Source organism: Chlorocebus sabaeus, chromosome 16 (assembly GCF_047675955.1).
Source record: "Chlorocebus sabaeus isolate Y175 chromosome 16, mChlSab1.0.hap1, whole genome shotgun sequence".
Taxonomy (NCBI): domain Eukaryota; kingdom Metazoa; phylum Chordata; class Mammalia; order Primates; family Cercopithecidae; genus Chlorocebus; species Chlorocebus sabaeus.
In genome coordinates, this window is record NC_132919.1 from 68,586,735 (window position 1) to 68,601,917 (window position 15,183).

The 15,183-nt window shown below is 43.4% G+C and overlaps 2 protein-coding genes across 8 annotated transcripts in view; one reads left to right on the forward strand and one right to left on the reverse strand.

Annotated features, from left to right (window-relative positions):
• NBR1 (NBR1 autophagy cargo receptor) overlaps positions 1-14,698 on the reverse strand; it is a 60,266-nt gene extending 45,568 nt beyond the window's left edge. For 5 of the 7 annotated variants that reach the window (XM_073005284.1, XM_008012531.3, XM_008012530.3 and 2 more), the window contains exons 1-5: positions 13,489-13,611; positions 8,885-8,995; positions 6,741-6,803; positions 5,043-5,061; positions 3,597-3,619 (exon numbers count right to left, since the gene is read on the reverse strand). In XM_073005284.1, coding sequence (XP_072861385.1) covers positions 3,597-3,619; positions 5,043-5,061; positions 6,741-6,803; positions 8,885-8,986 — 207 coding nt within the window. In that variant the 5' untranslated portion in view covers positions 8,987-8,995; positions 13,489-13,611. Of the gene's footprint in view, positions 1-3,596; positions 3,620-5,042; positions 5,062-6,740; positions 6,804-8,884; positions 8,996-13,488; positions 13,612-14,494 lie in introns of those variants that run through there. The other 2 variants (XM_008012525.3, XM_037993861.2) reach the window with 2 other exon arrangements.
• Positions 14,699-14,814: 116 nt separating this feature from the next.
• The window catches only part of BRCA1 (BRCA1 DNA repair associated), a 99,046-nt gene continuing 98,677 nt past the window's right edge, over positions 14,815-15,183 (forward strand). Inside the window, exon 1 of the mRNA XM_073005268.1 lies at positions 14,815-15,100. The gene's annotated coding sequence lies outside the window, so the exon portion shown is untranslated. The remainder of the gene's footprint in view (positions 15,101-15,183) is intronic.

Sequence of the window (15,183 nt, forward strand, 5' to 3'; positions counted from 1 at the left end):
TTATTTATTTATTTTTGAGACAGAGTTTTGCTCTTGTTGCCCAGGCTGGAGTGTAATGGCATGGTCTTGGCTCACTGCAACCTTCGCCTCCTGGGTTCAAACGATTCTCCTGCCTAAGCTTCCCAAGTAGCTGGGATTACATACAGGTGCCAACCACCATACCCGGCTAATTTTTGTACTTTTAGTAGAGATGGGGTTTCACTATGTTGGCTAGGCTGGTCTCGAACTACTGACCTCAGGTGATCCACCCACCTCAGCTTCCCAAAGTGCTGAGATTACAGGTGTGAGCCACTGTGCCTGGCCTAGAAATTTATTTTTAGTTTTTTGAGATGGCAATTTGCTCTGTCGCCCATGTTGGAATGCAGTGTGTGGCTCACTCCAGCCTGTCTCCTGGGCTCAAGCGATCTTCCCCACCTCAGCCTCCCGAGTAGCTGGGATTACAGGCACATGCCACCACACCTGGCTAAGGTTTTTGTTTTTGTTGGAGACAGGAGTCTCATTGTGTTGCCCAGACTGATCTTGGACACCTGAGTTCAAACTATCCTCCCACCTCAGCCTCCTGAGTAACTGGGACTACAGGTGCGTACAACGACACCTGGCTAATTTTTGTACTTTTCTAGAGGTGGATTTCATGATGTTGCCCAGGCTAGTCTCGAACTCCCGGGGTCAAGCAATCCACCCACCTCGGCTTTCCAAAGTGCTCGGGTTACAGGTTTGGGTCACTATGCCTGTTGGCTAATTTAAAAAATTTTTTGTCATGTTACCCAGGCCGGTCATGAACTTTCGTTATTAAAACCACAAAAGTATTGTGTTGCTTTATTCCACAAAAACAAACAAAAAACCCCGTAAAACTAGGTTTTAAGATGGCAAATTAGGTAAGATTTTCCTTGACTGGGTTACTATTTTTCTGTTTGTTTCTTTGTTTTTTATTTTGAGATACAGTCTTGCTCTGTCACCAGGCTGGAATGCGGTGGTGTGATCTCGGCTCACTGCAAACTCTCCCGGGTTCAAGCGATTGTCCTACCTCAGCCTCCTGAGTAGCTGGGACTATAGGCATGCGCCACCACACCCAGCTAATTTTTGTAGTTTTAGTAGAGACGGGGTTTCACTATGTTAGCCAAGATGGTCTTGACCGCTTGACCTCATCATCTGCCTGCCTCAGCCTCCCAAAGTGCTGGGACTACAGGAGTGAGCCACTGCGCCTGGTCTAATTGGTTTTTAAATAAGACATCACTTACAGAATCTTAACTCAGGTTTCCAAAAAAGTTAATTCTAGACTAACAAAATTCAAAAAACTTAAAGATACGTCCTATAATTAAGCATTTACTTTTCCAATAAAAATAGTATTTTGGGGCCAGGCGTGATGGCTCATGCCTGTAATCCCAGCACTTTGGGAGTCTGAGCCCAGCAGATCACCTGAGGTCCGGAGTTCAAGACCAGTCCGTCCAACATGGTGAAACCTCATCTCTACTAAAAATACAAAAATCGGCCGGGCATGGTGGCATGCACCTGTAATCCCAGCTACTCGGGAGGCTGAGACAGGAGAATTGCTTGAACCCAGGAGGCGGAGGTTGCAATGAGCTGAGATGGCACCACTGCACTCTAGCCTGGGCAACAAAGTGAGACTTTGTCTCAAAAAAAAAAAAGAATAGTATTTTGGGGCAGTGAAAGGTGGCTCATGCCTATAATCCCAGCACTTTGGGAGGCCGAGGCAAGAGGACCACCCGAGGTCAGGAGTTCGAGATGAACCTGGCCAACGTGGTGAAATGCCATCTCTACTAAAAATACAAAAATTAGCCGGGCACGGTAGCGTGCACGCGCCTGTAATCCCAGCTATTAGGAAGGCTGAAGCAGGAACACTTGAACCTGGGAGGCGGAGACTGCTGTCAGCCAAGATCGCATCATGGCACTCCAGCCTGAGCAACAGGGCGAGACACCGTCTCAAAAATAAATAAATAAAAAAGCATTCAATGTGTAACTGCATCTGAGGTGACGGATATATTAATTAGCTTGACTGTGGTAATCATTTCAAAACGTATACATATTTCGAAACATCACATTTTATACCTTAAACACATACAAATTTTTAAAAATCAGAAACTAAAAACAAAAAAAAAGCATTCCATGTCCAAAAAGTGGCTATCACCTCTGCCTTAAACATAAGATTGTATGGGCTGTAAAGAACAGAGTGAGGTAGGCTGGGTACAGTGGCTCACGCCTGTGATCCCAGCACTTTGGGAGGCCGAGGCAGGCGGATCACTTGAGGTAAGGAGTTTAAGCCCAGCCTGCCAAACATGGCAAAACTCTGTCTCTACTAAAAACTACAAAATAAATTAGCTGGGTGTGGTGGCACACACCTGTAATCCCAGCTACGTGGGAAGCTGAGGTATGAGGATCACTTGAACCCCAGAGGTGGAGGTTGTAGTGAGCCAAGATTGCACCACCGCACTCCAGCCTAAGCAACAGAGACTCTGTCTCAAAGTAAAAAAAAAGGAGAGAACAGAGTGAGGGAAAGAGGTGAAAAATGTGAACCAGAAAGCACAGTTCTAGACCAGGCATGGTGGTACACACCCATAGTCCCAGTTACTTGGGAGGCTGAGGCAGCAGGATCACTTGAGCGCAGGAGTTCAAGGCTGGCCTGGGTAACATAGCAAGACCCAGTCTCTTTAGGAAAAAAACAAAACAAAACAAAACAAAAGTGGCATCAAGGCACAGTTCTAGAGAGTTTCTGTTTTGTTTGAGATGGAGTTTCCCTCTTGTTGCCCAGGCTAGAGTGCATTGGCGTGACCTTAGCTCATTGCAACCTCCGCCTCCCAGGTTGAAATGATTCTCCTGACTTGGCCTCACAAGTAGCTGGGATTATAGGCATGCGCCACCACATCTGGCTAATTTTTTGTATTCAGTAGAGATGGGGTTTCACCATGATGGTCAGGCTGGTCTTGAACTGCTGACCTCGGGTGATCTGCCCGCCTCAGTCTCCCAAAGCGCTGGGAGTGCAGGCGTGAGCCACCGCGGCCGGCCAAAATATTTGTATTTTTAAACACTAGAACAGTAGCACAAAGACCAGTAAAGAGATGGGACTACAACTGAGAAGGACTTTTTTATTATGAATTGCCTTTTGCTGAGTGTCTCCCTCATCAGTCTCCCTAAAAATAGGTTTCATGGTGTTTATACTTATTAGTCTCTGCCCATAACTAATGGAATTCAGGTTTGAGTTTCGGTCAATAAATATTTTAGGCCAGGCGCAGAGGCTCATACCTATAATCCCAGCACTTGGGAGGCCAAGGTTGGCAGATTGCTTTAGCCCAAGAGTTCTAGATCAGCCTGGGAAACATGGCAAAACCCTGTCTCTACAAAAAATATAAAAAGTTAGCCGGGCGTGGTGACATGTGTCTGCAGTTCCAGCTACTCAGGAGGCTGAGGAGGAAGGGTCACTTAAGCCTGGGAGGTGGAGGTTGCAGCAACCCCAGATTGTGCCACTGCACACCAGCCTGGATGACACAGCATAACCTCGTCTCAAAAACAAAAAAAACAAAAAAACAAACTCATAATAATATTTTTTACATTATTTGAATATAAGACTAAATACTCATTACCTTAAGCGCTTCTTCATATTCTCCTAAAAGGACAAAAAATATACAACATGATATTTCTTCACACACCCCAAAAGATTCTATTATTTTAAAATTATTTTTACTTTGTACACATCCATTCATTCATTCAAGAACCAAAGATTCTATAAGATTAAGTATAGCCAATCCTAAAGATGAACTGTACAACATGAGGAACATATTATAGTTAAATAATCGTATATTATATTCATGATTTTTGCTAAATGAGTAGATTATGGCTGGTTTCTGGGGAGGGCTCAGGGCACCACAGGGCCACTATAATGAGATGGTGGATATGTTAATTTGCTTCACTATAGTAACCACTGCCACGTAACATTGTGGTCAACCACATGTATGATGGTGATCCCATAAGACTATAATGCCACATTTTTACTGTACCTTTTCTATGTTTAGATATGCAAATACCATTGTGTTCCAACTGTCTATAGTATTCAGTACAGTAACATGCTCTGCAGGTTTGCAGCCTAGAAGCAATAGGTTACACCGTTATCTCCTAGGTGTGTAGTAGGCTATACCATCTAGGTTTGTGTAAGTACACTCTGTGATGTCCATATAATCACAAAATCACCTAATTGATGCATTTCTCAGTATATATCCCTGTCATTAAGTGATGCATTACTGTATATGTATTTCATAACATCAGGTTGCACACCTTCAATATATACAATAAAATTTTTTTAAGCATACAGCCAATCCTGACATTAAAGAATTCTTAGCTTATTATATATGAACAGCAACTATCTTTTGCTGACAAACTCCCTTCTTCTTGCAAACAGAATCTACTGTAGATCAGTTCTTCCCCTTAAATCCCTCTTTCATCACTACTGGGAGTCTTCCAGTTACAAAGTCTCAAGCCAGGTCCCTCACGTTTAGGCACTGTGATGCTCAGGACTCAAGAGTGTTCAGTGTTAATATTATCATTTCACCTGATTAAAATAAGATTTTAGGGGCTATCCTGGGAAACTAATTTTCAACTATAACATGGTTCCTATGGGAAAATGCACTCCAAGCTCTGAACATCTGATAAATAAACGTTTGGAATACCACTTGTTTGTAAGTTCATATTAACATATATACCAAGTCAGAAACAAATGCAATACCATGGGAATACTTATATGTATTGAACTGGGAGGCATATTAATTTCAGAGGACTGGTATGTTAAATATGAGAACCTCCCGTTAAAGCTGTCCTTAGGGTCCATTCAAAGGCATCATCCTATATATAAAAAACTGCTATACAATAAAATCCCCTATGTAACTAATGTCCATCAGTGCAAGGTCAATTTATAGTATACTAAATTCCAAACTCTAAAATTAATACTGCAGTAAGGTTTGAGTATAAATAGAAATGCCTCAATGAGCAGATTAAGGCTTTTAAATAAGGCTGAACAGACTCTCTCAGGGACTTACCTTGACTGTTGATGGATACCTACAAAAGGAAAAAAAACAACGGTGAATTATAAGTGTCTCATCAATCGAGCATTTCTGTTACTAGGACCAGCCCCATAGGACAGACAAAAACTCAGGCCAAGCCTTCAGCTATTCCGTATCACTTGCTAGTCATGAATAATACTCAAGAAATTTTAAGGCTGGGCGTGGTGGCTCACGCCTGTGATCCCAGCACTTTGGGAGGCCGAGGTGGGCGGATCATGAGGTCAGGAGATTGAGACCATCCTGGCTAACACGGTGAAACCCCGTCTCTACTAAAAATACAAAAAATTAGCTGGGCGTGGTGCGGGCACCTGTAGTACCAGCTACTTGGTAGGCTGAGGCAGGAGAATGGCGTGAACCCAAGAGTTGGAGCTTGCAGTGAGCCAAGATAGCGCCACTGCACTCCAGCCTGGGCGACAGAGCGAGACTCCGTCTCAAAAAAGAAATGTTATTGTTTATCTACTGTGCCCTCCTTTATTTTAGATACATTAAGAGGCAGTGCAATATAATGGTTAGGAGCTTGAGTTCTATAGCCAGAGGGTATGGACTGAACCACTACTTTACTACTTCCAAGTTTTTGTGCGTTTGGACAAGTTATTTTCACCTCTGTGCCTCAGTTTCCTCACGGGTAAAATAGTGATGATAATAATGTACTCAATACATGGTACTGTTGCTAGTCTGCCACACTGTAACCACTCAATAAAGCTTAGCCATTAGCCTGGGCAACGAAGTGAGACCCCATCTCGCCAAAGAATTAAAAAATTTTGCCGGATGCAGAGGCATGTCCTAGGTACCCAGAAGGCTGAGATGGGAGGATTCCTTGAACCCAGGAGCTCTAGGTTGCAGTGAGCTATGATCATGCCAATGCACTCCAGCCTGGGCAACAGAGTGAGACTCTGTTTCTTTAAAAAAAAAAAAGCTTAGTCATTATATTTGTATTATTATAAACTAAGTGGTAGCTTATGCTATATGTGAACTTAAGGTCACTATATAATTTTAAAAGTTATCTTGGCCAGGTGTGGTAACTCACGACTGTAATGCCAGCACTTTGGGAGGCCAAGACGGGCCAATGGCTTGAGCCCAGGAGATCAAGACCAGCTTGGCCAACATGGTGAAATCCCGTCTCTACTAAAAATACAAAAATTAGCCAGGCATGGTGGTATACACCTGTAATCCCAGCTACTCGGGAGGCTGAGACAGAAGAATCACTTGAACCCAGGAACTGGAGGTTGCAGAGAGCTGAGATCGCATCACTGCACTCCAGCCTAGGCGATGGAGTGAGGCTCCGTCTCAGGAAAAAAAAAAAAAAAAAAAGTTATCTCAGGCTAGGCATGGTGTCTCACACCTATAATCCCAGCACTTTGGGAGGCTGAGGTGGGAGGACTGCTTGAGTCCAGGAGTTCAAGACTGGCCTCAGCAACATAGTGAGACCCCATTTCCTTTTTTTTTTTTTTTTTAAAGTGAAAGTTATCTCTGAGATATTCTTCAATGTTACTTCTCCATTTCTCAATTCCATCTCAGATGCTGCAAGTCTTCTTAGAATATTCAATTATCAAATATATTTAAACCACCACACAAATGAGCTAAACACTATTTTGAATTATTAAAGCCCATATCACTGGAGAAATAAGATTGCTATTCTGAACACCTAGCAATAAGTACCATAATATACTTTACCTCTTCATTTTCCTCATCCAGGTATTTTATTTGAATAGTATTCAGATCAAATGAAACTTTTACCTACAAAAGAAATACACATTTAAAGGCAGGTTATAATGTATGCAGAAGTCAAAGGATGAGCTGGGCATATTTCATTACATATTAAATATTTTATACAGTTAAAAAAATCCACAAAATCAAAAGACAAACAACAAACAACCATAACAACCCATAACAAAGGGTTAGTATCTGCGACACACCCAGAGCATCAGCAAAACTGCTAATGATACAATTAACAACCCAGGTAAAAATATACATAAAATTCAGAGAAGAGGAAATCAAAACACCTAACAAGCACATCAGAAGACTTTCAAACTTTCTGGTGGTCAGAACAATGCAAATCGAAGCAATGAGATGACATCTCATCAGAATAGCATTGTGTGTGTGTGTGTGTGTGTGTGTCTGTGTGTGTGTGTGTGTGTGTTTTGAGGGGGGAGTGGGGTAGGGAACAGCAAACGTTTTTTAAAGTCATAACATCCAGTGTTGTCAAAAATTCAGGACACTGTCATGTATTTCTGTGTACTGCTACAATTGTTCTGCAAAGCATTTGGCAGAATCTACTAAAATTCCAAATAAAAGGCTTTGTGACCCATTAATCTCACATTTGTAACAGGACAGAGTTTATCCTGTAGAACAGTGTATAAGTTATGTGTATAGATGGATACCTCCTGAAGTTTCATGATAAGAGGAAAAAAAACAAAAAGCATCTTTTGGTGTTTTTTTTTTGAGACGGGTCTCACTCTGTGGCTCAGACTGAAGTGCAGTGGCTCGATCTTGGCTCACCGCAGCCTCAACCTCCAGCACTCAAGCAATTCGTCCACCTCAGCCTCCAGAGTAGCTGGGACCACAGGGGCCTGCTACCACGCCCAGCTAATTTTTGTATTTTTTTGATAGAGATGGGGTTTTACCATGTCGCCCAGTCTGGTCTCAAACTCCTGAGCTCAAGTGGTCCACCCGCCAGGGCCTCCCAAAGTGCTGGGATTCCAGGCATGAGCCACTGTGCCCGGCCAAATAATGTTTATAGTATGATCCTAGTACGTTATCTGCATGAACATGGAAAATGTAAAGTACATACAGGGCTGTTAACATTGATTACCCAAAAGAGGTGGGAGTAACAGATGAGGGGAGGGAGAGTAGAGGGCTATTAACTGCTTAAGATGGTTTCTCTTCTTAAAATGGGCATGTATTATACTTTTACACTTAAAATTTACAATAAAGAAAAAAGGCAAGCTCTCAGCTCATTTAACTACTAGGAAAAGAAAGATAACTATGATTTTCACATCTTTTCACAAACAAGATCTAACTTCTTTCTGAATCCAATCTTTTTTTTTTTTTGAGACGGGTCTCACTGTCACTGTTAGGATTCAGTTATTTGCTGGAAGGCAGACAACTACTTTAGATCATCTTTCAAGATGTACCATTTCTTTCCCTTTTTAGTTACCATCAGATATAACCAGGTAAATGTAGAGTTTTACCAAAGGGAAAAACTCTTTCAGTAGAGAAACACATCAACACAGGAAGTAAAACATTCACCACTGCAAACTGAACAAAAACAGAAGAGTACAAAGGGCAAACCAAGAGGAGGAAAAGCCTTAGCAAAAAAACGGAACAGATGAACTGCTGTCTAAGCAGGTATGAAAGTTTTTCCTGCTCAACTTTGAGATACTCAACCTCTGACCCAGCAATAAAAACAATCGATAGGTTCTTGCAAAACACAAGTTATATCCTCGTGCAAAACACAAGTCATATCCTCACTCACGCAAGAGAACATTTCCTTGGGACCTGATTGGGGTGGAGCCCACACCAATTCATTCCTCATACTGTTTCTAAAATTAATAGGTTTTCTAAATCCTATCTCACTAAAAACAATTTTACCTTCCCTTTCTAAAATGTTCAAAAGGAAACTTATTTGTTGGTTCCCTTTATTGGGGCACATCTCATATATGAATACTGAACTCCTATCAAAAGCAATTTTCCAAAAGGCCCAGAAATGGTAACCATGACAGATTTTACAGCTATGAAACAACACTACTAAAAATAGCTACCTTTGGAAAAAATAACCATGCTTAAACCAAGGAGAAACAAAATAAAGTAACACTCACCATAGCCTCAATATCAGCCCAAGTTGTATTTTCTGGATCAGAAACCAGAAAACTTTGAATTTCATTTTTAAAAGTCACATTTAGAGTAACCTGTGGTTCCATGCTGTGGGGCTAGGGTTGAGAAGGTTGGTAGGAAAGAGAGAAAAACACATCAGAAAGGGTTCTATAAGTTGCATTAAAAGTTCACTCAGCAAAACTTGTGAGGACCCAATATGGGCTGGGCTTAGGAGACATAGGACAAAAGACACACTGTCTCTGCTCTTACCGAACTTACCATCACTGTTAAATAGGAATTGTTTCAGGAAAGAAAGATAGGCTAAAACCATGCCATAAAGACTTGTACTTAAGTCACAAAAATTATTCTTGAAGCTGTCAAGAACTTCCACATTAGAAACAGAAGTATGCTGAAAGTATTTAAATTTTGACCAAATTCCCAGAAATCCTCTAGCATTTGTAAAATCCTTAAATATTTTATGGTACTTTATGATGACTGGTTAATTAAACAAATCCTTACTAGTAGCAGGACATACCAACATGGATAAGAGAGATAAGGTCTCTGTCCTCAGGGAACTTGTATTCTTGTATGACTTGAGAGTGACATTCTACATTTTTCTTGCAGAAGGAGGGTTGTCATAACTTGAGAACCTAGGTTTTCTTTCAGTTTTAAGAACTTACAGGCCAAAACACTAGTCAAGAAACTATACAGAGGTAGCATTCAACGCCCTCCATCCAAGTTACTATGTTTTTTTTACAATCTACTGATTTTTTAAATTAATTAATTCATTCATTCATTTCTGAGACAGAGTCTTGCTCTGTCACCCAGGCTGGAGTGCAGTGGCGAGATCTCAGCTCACTGCAACCTCCACCTCCTGGGTTCACGCCATTCTCCTGCCTTAGCCTCCCAAGTAGCTGGGACTACAGGTGCCTGCCACCACATCTGATTTTTTTTCTTTTTTTTGTCTTCTTAGTAGAGACGGGGTTTCACTGTGTTAGGCAGGATGGTCTCGATCTGCTGACCTCATGATCCACCTGCCTCGGCCTTCCAAATTGCTAGGATTACAGGCGTGAGCCACCGTGCCTGGCCTTGTACTGATTTTTTAAGTGGGGGATTTCAAACACATATAAAAGTGGAGAGTAATAAACACTTAGTTAAACCAACAATCAACTCAAGGCTATCCTCATTTCACATATACCCCTGCATTCCCCACTTCTGCCCCAACAAGTAACTGACAGTAGTCAACTAATGTTTTAACCAAACTATAATAATCTAATTATTTTATATTATTGTATTTATTTATTTTGAGATGGAGTCTCGCTCTGTCGCCCAGGCTCAAGTGCAGTGGCACGATCTTGGCTCACTGCAACCTCTGCCTTCTGGGTTCAAGCGATTCTCTCACCTCAGCCTTCCGAGTAGCTGGGACTACAGGCGCCTGTCACCACGCCTGGCTAATTTTTTTGTATTTTAAGTAGAGATGGGGTTTCACCATGTTAGCCAGGATGGTCTCAATCTCCTGACCTCATAATCCGCCTGCCTTGGCCTCCCAAAGTGCTGTGATTACAGGCGTGAGCCACCATGCTTGGCCTATTATTTTTAATATATAGACATATTTTTAAGACAGAGTCTCATTCTGTTACCCAGGCTGGAATGCAGTGGCATGATCTCGCCTCACTGCAACCTCTGCTTCCCGGGTTCAAGCGATTCTCCTGCCTCAGCCTCTGGAGTAGCTGGGACTGTTACAGGCGCGTGCCACCATGCCCAGCTAATTTTTGTACTTTTAGTAGAGAAGGGGTTTCACCATGTTGGCCAGGCTGGTCTTGAACTCCCGGCCCATCTCTGCCTCCCAAAGTGCTGGGATTACAGGCGTGAGCCACTGCGCCCGGACTATTTTTTAAAGTATTTTTATGGGAAAATTTAAATCTATACAAAAGTAGAGAAAATATAATGAATCCCTATGGACCCATGAGCTAGCTCTTCCATAATTATCAACTCAGGACCAATTTGCTGTAACCAAAGGTTTACAGCAATACTATTTCCCTACTAGATTATTTTGACAGACATCCATCCTTTTACCCATTAATAATTTGAGTATGTACCTCTAAAAGATAAGAAGTTTTAAAAAAACAGTGTAGATATCATTATAATGTCTAACAAGTTAACAATTCCTTAATCGAATTTCTATTCTGATCATTATGTTTTTAATTAAGGATTTTGTTTACTGATGAATGGTTACGTTTAATTGGTTTTTATGACTTTATGAAAAAATAGCTTAGGTTGAGAGAAACAAGATTAAGTCCTAGGGATTTACAGTGTGGTCTGTGGGGCCAGGGCCAGAGGCTGGGAGGGAGGCGGAGGAGCATACAAACTGGGAATACTTAGTTTCCAGACACAGTTCTGGTCCATTACTAGACACAAAACTGTGAGCAGGTCGATTCACCTTTGAGCTTCAGTTCTTTAATCTATAACAGGTCTAATATGTCTGCTCTGCCTATCTCACAGTGTTACCATAAGGATCAAATTAAAAATGTGTACACAAGTTCTTTCAAAATGTCATTCAAATATAAAAAATATTATAATAAAGGTCAGGCACAGTGGCTCATGTCTGTAATCCCAGCACTTTGGGAAGCAGAGGCAGGCAGATCGTTTGAGTCCAGCAGTTTGAGACCAGCCTAGCCAACATGGTGAAACCTCATCTCTACAAAAATACAAAAATTAGTTGTGTGTAGTGGCGCAGGCCTGTAATCCCAGCTACTCAGGAGGCTGAGGCAGGAGAATTGCTTGAACCTGGGAGGCAAGATTGCAGCGAGCCAAGCTCATGTCACTGCACTCCTGCCTGGGTGATAGAGCTAGACTCTGTCTCAAAAATAAAATAAAATAAAAAACTGGCTGGGTGTGGTGGCTGATGCTGGTAATCTTAGCACTTAGGGAGGCTGAGGCAGAAGGATCATGAGCCTAGGAGTTCCAAGACCAGCCTGGGCAACAAAGCCAGACCCCTGTCTCCTTAAAAAAATTAAGTTCAATTAAACATTCTAAAAGATAATAAACCAGTCTTTAGAACCATAAACCTGTAGTGTTTTCCACAATGTAATGCACTGCCCGGTAAAACACTCCAATTAAGACTGTCATTTAAAGGATCCTGAACTCTGTCAAGATCAGGCACTTTTTTGAAACCCTAAGACAATTATCCCCCAATTTTCTCCATTCTTTGTTTCTACCAAGAACCAAGTTCACCAGCAAAATAATACTAGTCTCTTAACAACAATCCTGCTGACATCTAGTATTCATACGACATGTAATTATTGGGGTCTTTAAAATTTGAACTGAACCTTTGTCAATTCCCCAGGACCTTAGGCAAAAAATCAGGGAAATGAAGTAACTCTGTCTGCCAAAAGTGGATATTCTGAAACATCACTTTCCAGCTTCAAGAAACACACTTCCCTGCTTGTGAAGGAAATGAATCTTCCTCTCTTTTTCTCAAATTACACAATTGGAAATCAATTTAGATACTCTGGAGCTCCTCCAGCTGGTGGGCCAACTAAGAGAAAACAGGAAGTCGGAGATTCTAGCTTAGCTGGATCATATCCAGGTCTTCATAAGGAACTCTCTTCCGCTGACATGTAAAAAAATTCTTTCAGCAAGAGCGTTAATCTTGAACGTGTGTAAACACCAAAGCTATGGTTAACCCTATCTCACCCTTAGGTCTAAAGCCAGTATAGTCAGATAGCTGGGTCCTAGGCCTTCAGCTCTCATAACTGGCATTATTGTAAGTCCACGCCACTGACTCACCTTTGCTTGGCACGAGTTAACTTTTCCTCCACGTCGATTTTTTTTTTTCACCCTCAACAAAATCCCTTTAATGAAACAGACCTGGCAACCTGAGCTTTGATTTCTGTCTCCACCAGAGGCCTGTACAAGCCAAGTTATCCAAGCTTTAAAATGTGTGATCTGAGGCTGGGAGTGGTGGCTCCTGCCTGTAATACCAGCACTTTGGAAGGCCGAGGCAAGAGGATCGCTTGAGTTCAGGAGTTCACGACCAGCCTGGGCTGGTCTTTCTTTGAGAAAGCTAGACTCTGTCTCAAAAAAAAAAAAAAAAAAAAAGTGTGCTCTAAAAGCTGGGTGTTTGACAAAAAGGAAAAACAGTGCCTTTCCAAAACCGAAGGTCCCTAACCAAGGAGATCTCTTTAAGCTCTCGAAAAAAGGAGGATGGAATGAAAAGGATGTGTAAGTAGTGTCATTTTTTTACTTGCAGAGTTCATCCTAGTCTTCCAGCTATCGTTTCCTAGCACTCAATGTTCCCAAGACAGTGTCACCACCCCGACTCTCTCTCATTTTCTTTGCCCAGGCCCTCATTCCACTGGGGAGTCGTGGCCTTCCATCGGTAGAAGCCGATGTTCTGAACCACGGACTCTCCAACTCTCCGGCGCTTTTCGCCCACTCGGTCCCTCTGAACACGAAGGGCTCTCTCATCCTGTCACTAAAAAGATTAGCTGTCCCGAGACACGGAAAAAGTCGCCTCTCTTCTTTGCAGGATTCCTCCCTTGAACTTCCCCAAACCCTCTCAGTGTGACGTGACCCCACCCCTAAGTAACCTCAGCCGCTTCCTTACCAGCTTCCCGCCCCCGGGGGGCGCCTGCCGGAGGCCAATGCAAGGACCGTCCGCTGCCAGCTCTGCCGCTATCCCTGTGGGGGTGAATCTAACATGGCGGATAAAGACAGTAACTAGTACCCTGTTTCGCCGAGTGTTCGCCAAGATGATTGGCTCTTACCACTTGTCCCTCAAACGACCACCCCATTGATTGGTGGAGATTGCGTCGATGGGGCGGGGCAGAAGAAACCTGAAGCCGAACAACAATAACAAACATTGGGGCCGAGGGGCGGAACTACGAGTGCGCAGACGTGAGCCAGAGCGGATTTCCCCTTCCCTAGGCAAATTCGGCGCCCACTGCGTCTCCCGCAGGTCACTGACCTTACAGGACTACTTGCCCAAGACTCGTGGGGCTGGATGGGAATTGTAGTCTTCCTAGGAATTGTCGGTATCTTTTTGGCCTAGTCTCTGCTCTCAAGATACGAAAACATGGTCGGGCGCGGTGGCTCAACCCTGTAATCCCAGCACTTTGGGAGGCCGAGACGGGCGGATCACGAGGTCAGGAGATCGAGACCATCCTGGCTAACATGGTGAAACCCCGTCTCTACTAAAAATACAAAAAACTAGCCGGGCGAGGTAGCAGGCGCCTGTGGTCCCAGCTACTCGGGAGGCTGAGGCAGGAGAATGGCGTGAACCTGGGAGGCGGAGCTTGCAGTGAGCTGAGATCCGGCCACTGCACTCCAGCCTGGTCGACAGAGCGAGACTCCGTCTCAAAAAAAAAAAAAAAAAAAAAAAGATACGAAAACATAACAACACTCCAATCCACAACTGTTGACATGTATAAGCGCGCGGAGGTCTCCAATCTATCCACTGGATTTCCGTGAGAATTGTGCCCGCTTCGGTATTGGATGTTCCTCTCCATAAGACTACAGTTTCCAAGAACAGCGTGGCGAAGGCCTTTCATTCCGCAACGCATGCTGGAAATAGTAGTTCTTTCTCTCCACCCCCCAACAATCCTTTTATTTACCTAAACTGGAGACCTCCATTAGGGCGGGAAGAGTAGGGGAATGGGACCTCTTCCTACGACTGCTTTGGACACTATCTTACACTCATATTCAGGCCTCGGGTAGCGATTCTGATCTTCGTACAGCGATTACTGTGACGTAATAAGTCGCAACTGGAAGCGTAAAGGCGAGAGGGCGGGCGCTTTATGGCAAACTCAGGTAGAATTCTTCCTCTTCCGTCTCTTTCTTTTTACGTCACCCGGGGCAGACTGGGTGGCCAATCCAGAGCCCCGAGAGACGATAGGCTCTTTCTGTCCCGCCCTTCCTCCGTGTCTTGATTTCCTATTCTGAGAGGCTGTTGCTCAGCGGTTTCCGTGGCAACGGTAAAGCGTGGGAATTACAGGTAAATTAAAACTGTGGAACCCCTTTCCTCAGCTGCCGCCAAGGTGCTCGGTCCTTCCGAGGAAGTTAAGGCCGCGTTGGGGTGAGGCCCTCACTTCTTCCGGCAACTAGCACTGCGTCCGGCGGCCCCAGCCCCACACTCGCCCGCGCCATGGCCTACGTCTCCGAGCTCGCCTGCATCTACTCTGCCTTCATTCTGCCCAACGATGAGGTGACCGTCACGGAGGGTAAGATCAATGCCCTCATTTAAGCAGCCGGTGTAAATGTTGAACATTTTTGGCCTAGCTTGTTTGCAAAGCCCCTGGCCAAC